The sequence below is a fragment of the Microcebus murinus genome, chromosome 9 (genome assembly GCF_040939455.1).
Source record: "Microcebus murinus isolate Inina chromosome 9, M.murinus_Inina_mat1.0, whole genome shotgun sequence".
In the NCBI taxonomy this organism is placed as follows: Eukaryota; Metazoa; Chordata; class Mammalia; order Primates; family Cheirogaleidae; genus Microcebus; species Microcebus murinus.
Window position 1 is genome coordinate 82,544,108 of NC_134112.1, and position 6,616 is coordinate 82,550,723.

At 50.8% G+C, this 6,616-nt stretch overlaps 1 protein-coding gene across 1 annotated transcript; it reads right to left on the minus strand.

The window, feature by feature from the left end:
* Nucleotides 1-5,101: 5,101 nt before the first annotated feature.
* On the minus strand, nucleotides 5,102-6,037 carry KLF14 (KLF transcription factor 14). The gene has a single exon (XM_012782356.2). The coding sequence runs from the start codon at nucleotides 6,035-6,037 to the stop codon at nucleotides 5,102-5,104; it is 936 nt and encodes a 311-aa protein (XP_012637810.1).
* Between the last annotated feature and the right edge of the window lie 579 nt (nucleotides 6,038-6,616).

Sequence of the window (6,616 nt, forward strand, 5' to 3'; positions counted from 1 at the left end):
CTCAGGTAAGTACTTCTCAATGTTTCTTGGACATGAAATCTCTGGTGGTCCTGTTTTCTCTCTGAAAGCTTGCTTCCATTTTTCTGTTGGATCTCTCTTTTTTTTTTTTTTTTTTGAGACAGAGTCTCGCTTGTTGACCAGGCCGTGGCGTCAGCCTAGCTCACAGCAACCTCAAACTCCTGGGCTTAAGCAATCCTTCTGCCTCAGCCTCCCGAGTAGCTGGGACTACAGGCATGAGCCACCATGCCCGGTTCATTTTTTTTTTTATATATATATATATTAGTTGGCCAATTAATTTCTTTCTATTTATAGTAGAGATGGGGTCTTGCTCTTGCTCAGGCTGGTTTCGAACTCCTGACCTCGAACAATCCGCCTGCCTCAGCCTCCCAGAGTGCTAGGATTACAGGCGTGAGCCACCGCACCCGGCTTGTTGGATCTCTTAAGATTCCAATCATCTCCTCTAACCAAGTAATGATTAAAATGCCACCCTCTTTTATAAAATCCCATCTTTAAGATTCATTGGCTCCTGATCTCACTTATTTTTCCTTTCATATCATCAATACTGCCTTCTAAAAACACAACCTTTCATCTAAAGAAATCCTTCTCCTCCTCTAGCTTAATCAATCTGTCCGGTCTTCCCTTATTCGTTTTTCACCCTTCCACTGCTTCTATTTTGATTTCAAGATTTAAATATATATTCGAAACAAATATGGTTCCTATCTGATTTCCTGAAAAAACCTGATTCCTAGGGAGAGAAGAAAAAAGGCACAACCCTTTTTTTAATACCCTTCCTTCCTTAGGGATTATAATAGCATTGCTTCTCTATTACTCAAACCCTTATAAAACAAACACTTCCATTCTTCTTTATATATTTATAATAAAATCCACCATTCCTCTGTGGTTGAACACACAGGAAATTTTAGCCAAGTCATTGAAATTCCATTGTCAGGGCTGATATAGTCAACACATCTGACACCAGCTTGGGACATAAATAGACGGTGACTCTGGATACCCCATTTGAATTAAAGAACTTGGACCCTCCCATTGGTCTCTCCCTGGCTGTATTAAAGGCTGCAATTCAAATCAAGATAAAGGTTAAACTCATCTAACACTACCTGATAATTCCCAGCACAATTTAAGGGCTAGAATCTCCCAGACTTGTTTGTATTCTTAAGTACACATGGAACTTATACCATTACACCTTAAAGTCCTCATTTCACCTGCAATTCTGGCTGAGAATAAAGGCAGCACAAATTGATTCATTCAACAGTGCCTTCCCTTTCTACAGCCAACCTATCTTAACTATATCCATGTTAATCAAAATCAGCCACAATGGCCTATACAGCTCACTTTTGTGAAGGTCTATGCCCAGTGCCTCTAAAAAAACTAGTGGCTGGTGTGTAGACACTAGCTGCCTATCATAAGCTGCTAAGACTTAAAAAGTCCAAAGAACTAAAAGGCCCAAGATCATTAAAGCATTAAAGCCCAGAGCCCTGGCACAGCAGGCATTCCACCTCCACACACCTCATTCTGGTCCCCTAATTCCAGTTGAAGTGCTTAAAGATTTAACAGCCAATGCACATTTGAATGTGGTGGGATTTAAGGGAGAAAATTGATTATATCTCTTTCCCCTCTGACTTCTCAACCAAATGAGTAATAGATACAGGAATCAGACTAATAAGGATCACAACATCAGTACTTTGCTGATGAAGCTACCTCATGGTCAAAATTGGGTTTCTAATACACTGCCTCCCCACCCTTCCTAATTCCTGGTCTTGGGATGACATACCCAAAGGAAAACACACAATGGAAACACCTGGACAGCAGCAAGGAGCCTGGCTGCCCCCAAAGTAGGAACAGAGACAGGTGCTCTTCAGACTGCCTCTGCAAGACAGGTGTGCTTACCATATGAAAACAGGATCGAGTGGAGTGCATGCATATTGCAAGTAGGGAGGTGCAAAAAAGATAAAAGAAGTTGGAGTGTGTGTGTGTGTACAATGATCCTCCTCCTCCATCAGGGAACAGGATCTTTTTTCTTTTGGGGAGAAGTGAGTAAAAGGTGGAGACAAGGGCCAAGAGTGATATCTCAATATGGTTCCCTACTTGGAGAACAGGGAAATTGGGACAAATGACATATTCTTGTCCCCCCACCCCCACCCCAGGTAGGGGCAAGGTCGCTATGCTTCACATCCTCCCAGCAGGAGCAGGGGATCCAACTCCCCAACGCCCAAGGTCTGACTGGGAATTCATTCCCAGTTTCCAACCCAGATTTGAGGAAGAGTTCTATTAATAGATTCTGTTGCTAAGTCATTCCTACATCAGAACTCGGGACGGCATGGGTGGGGCAAGGGCCCAGAGGTTCCTGGTAACACCAACCAACCCCCAGATAAATTCACTCATTGAGCACGTCGGATTAACAAAAAGAGACAAAAGAAACACCAAAAAAACCAGGAAGATCATTCCACAGAATTTTACTAATAAGTATTTCTCAAAAACTGACCACTGGAGTGAAAAGGGTAACAACAACAACCAGAATAAGAAAGACCAGGCTGAAAATCTTGCCTCCATTATCTAGCTACTCTGGCATCCTGGGTGTCTCCCTCCTCACCAGCCCAAGACCTTGAAGGAGTCAGTTCTGTCAATGAAAGACATATCACATTAAGTTGTCAGAGGCCATTCCCAGACAAAAATCCCCAAGGTAGAAGAACCCAAATAATGACACTATTTGGGGGCTTGAGAATCAAAAGTTATTTATCAATGGATAGCTGGAAAAGCCAAGCTTTCTTGAGCCCAATTCCAGAATAGTTAGTAGGAATTCCTTTCCTCTTAAGATTCTTTGGTCTACTTAACCAATGACAGATCTTCTACTGTAAAGGACAAAGGGGAAATTGTAGCCTTCCATGGGGCCCATAGTGCCCTACCTATCCATCCTCAGCTGAGGAAACGCAGCATAGAGAGGCTATTTTCTACTACCGAAAATCACCTCTGCAATTGGGAACCTCTTCTTCCCACGTATAACTCAAGGACAGGACCACCTGCCTTGCTTAGCCCTCATCAGGAAACACCAAACCTCTTCAAGGTCACAGGCCATACTCTTTGGGTTCTTTTTAGGACTCCCGGCTCACTTAGTGTAGGAGCACTTAGTAGAGTCCCAGTGCCATCTTTGTATCACTCATTCTTCTAGGACCAGAAAAAGAGAATTGACATTGAAAATTAATTTAACAGGTCCAAAGATAAAGTCTTACCCAGGATGCCAGAGTCCTTCTCGCTTTAAGTCCACATAGTATGAAGGGAAGGAATACACTCAACACGTTAAGAAAAGGGATTCTGGGTCAAACACACAAGCAAAGGGCTCAATGGAACCCTGACATCTGAAGATACACAAAAGCTATAGGAAAAAGGGAGGGAGGGAGGAGATTCTAGCAGCAGGAAGGTAGAGAGGTGTCATTGACTAAGGGCCCACAAAGGAGGGGGAGATAGGGTAACCAAGTTGAGGAAAAGAGTCACTTAGAAGGCCAGACTAAGTTCCAGTCATGGCTCTTGACAGCAACTCAGCATATAACTTTGAGCTTATCTAGGCTTCAGTATCTTCATCTGCAAAATAGGGAAAAGCAGTTTGTTTAACCAGATGCATTTTATGGTCCTATGAGATTATGGCATCCTCCACAAGTGTAAGCAAGCTATTCAGGAGGGGGCCACAGGGGACCTCACCTAGGCAGGAAACATCTTTCAGCTTTATCTCTAATGAAAGGGTCACATGTATACACATTCATACATACACAAGCAAAGTAGTCGATTATTTCATCCACAGCAGCAGAGACACATATAGAAAAAATAAATACCATTGATATCTGATTTCTTCATGGGAGATAGGGGCCTTGAGCATGTAACTTGGAGGAACTCCCCAGTTAGAGGAGAAGGGTCCTCCTATTTCATAATAACTATCACCTTGCTGCTCCTCCCCCAAATCCAAGGCAACTAGCTCTTTGGAAGAAACCAGTCTCTCACCTTTCCCTCCCCCATTCACCAACTCACCTGTTGCAGAAACAAACATTCACAGACCCTGAGGGAAATAAGCCCCTAGTTAGCCACTAAGAAATGAACAGAATCTACAACTCCTGAGAATACTTGGGGTGGCACAGCTGGGACCACATGCCCCTATTTTCCTGAATGCTATCAATGGTTCCAAAAGGTCTTGTTCTGGATCTGTCCCACCCCAAAGTTGCTTGGATTTTCCCTCTGGGTGAAGGGAGAACTAGTCTGGACCACCCCTTTCTTTCTGGTGCTTTTATGGTTGTTTTCCAAATTATTTAACCAATCTTATGGTGAGAATGAAACAGGAAAGTTACCATCCCCAAGAGGGAATCCAAATGGGGAGAAAGGTTACGACGTAAGTGCAGGGTTAAGAATCACACCATAGGGCCTGCAAACAGACTCACACCACCCCCCAGACACCAAGAAGCATCTCCCAGCCATACATCCACAAGGACGCTTACATGGCCTCTCCTAGCAGAGGTAGCTGTGGCAATTGGGGGAGTGGAGTACATCAGCCTCCCACCAACCTAGGATCCCTGTTTAAAAGATACTAAAAATAAATTAGTAAACATTGCTGTTTACAGAAATAGAAATCATTTCTGTTTCCAAAGGCCTCTCACCATCCCAGTCCTGGACATTTGCAAGACTGCCACCCCTGACACCCTCTCCAGTATCCGCTCTGGTGCTAGGTGAGACACCAGAGTCCTTTGAGACTGGGAGCTCCTCAGGCATCTGAGAATTCCAGCTTCACATCCCTGGTTCCACGGAGGGAAGAAACTTCAGTACTCTGGAGAGTACCGGAGTTCATCACTTCTCACGGTTCCTGGGGCTCTCTTGAGGCAAGCCCCCCTTTTAGGATGATATACATGTTGCAAGAATGTCTGCTATTTTCTGGCCCCCAGTCCCTTCCCAGAGTCCAACATGTCTGTCTGGACCCACTCTCAGAGCTGAGGAACCAGTCTGTGCCTTGGTCTAATGACTCTGGAAAAGAGGGATGGGCAGAGAGAAGGCAGGGACGACAGCTGGGGGATCATCCTTGACGGGACGACTGGCAGCAGTGACTGCCCTACAGGCAGCTAGCGAGGCTGGGGCCGGAGCCGGAGCTTTCCGCCACACTGGTGGGTGGCGGGTTGACACGGGGAGTGCGACGACGCCCCCGGTACTCGATCATGTCGGGATGATAGGTTGGATGGCGGCGGGCGTGCTTGGTCAGGTGGTCGCTCCGGGAGAACTGCTTGGGGCAGAGGGGGCAGGAGAAGCGCTTCTCGCCGGTGTGCGTCCTGTAGTGGCGGGCCAGCTCGTCGGAACGCGTAAACTTCTTGTCGCAGTCGAGCCAGTCGCAGGAGAAAGGGCGCTCACCCGTGTGGGTACGCTGGTGGGACTTGAGGTGCGATGACTTGTAGTAGGCTTTGGTGCAACCCGGGAAGGGGCATAGATGCCGCTTGGTTGCAGGTGTAACCGGCCTCCGCCGGGACACTTGACCCGCCGCAGGGGCTGGGCGGGCCCCTGGGGCCCCGCCAGACACACCCGCCGAGGCTGCAGGCTCGCCCAGGACGGCAGGCGCTCCGGAGGTGCTCGCGCGTCCGGAGACCGCAGCTGCGCTGGAGGCTGGAGCCGGCTCAGGGCACGGGGGCGGGCTGGAGCGCTGGGTCGCGTCGGAGGAGCCGGGCGAGGCGCGCGGAGCTTCCCCGAAGTTCTCCTCGAAGCCCTCCCCAGAGCTGCCGCTCAAGTCAGCCAAGACGCTTGCAGCCAGCAGGTGGGGCGCGGCGCGGTCCGCGCCGGGGCTGGGGGCGGGGACCTGGGGGAGCGGGGGCACCTCCACCGACCCCGATGGCCCGGGACCCTGCGGAGCGGAGTCCGGCGGCGCCACACCCACCTCCAAGCCGGCAGCTGCGCCCGCGCCCTCGGGGCCCGGCGGGCGGCGGTGGACCACGGCGCTCGTGGACATGGACACCAGGCACTCGGCAGCGAAGTAGTCCAGGCACGCCACGGCGGCCGACATGCTGGGACCGCCGCGCCGCCGGCGAGCGCCGTCCGAGCGCGGCCGGCCGCGAGCGCGGGAGTTCCCGGGCGCGTCCGTCCCGCCGCCTGGAGCGAGGAGCAGGAGGCCGGTGCGCTCCGCCCGCCGCCGCCGCCGCCGCTGCCGCCGCCGCCGCCGCCGCAGCAGCAGCAGCCCGCGCGGAGCCCGCCCCGCCTGACGCGCCCCTGACGCACCGGAGCCCGCGGGGGCGGCGGCCCGCCCCGGCCCGCAGGACACCCCCTCGGAGCGCGCGGCCCCCGGCCGAGTCCCTTCCCGCAGCCTCCGAAATTGTCTCGTCTCCGCGGTCCTCCTGCTGCTGGCGAGCCAGGTAATTTTTATACGCGAGAACTCCCCGGTCGGAACTTCTGGGCAGCCTGCTGGCCTCGCCCCCCCGCCCGCTGGGGCTGCGCCAGCGGGGTGTCCGGCGCGGTCCGGGAAAGTTTTTTTTTTTAAGGGAGAAAAATGCTAATACCTGACCTGTCTTTCGATTCCTGAGTGCGATTGTCAGCGGAGCGGTCTGGCGTGGCGTTTGGCTCCCGTTCTGCGCGCTCGGACCGAGCT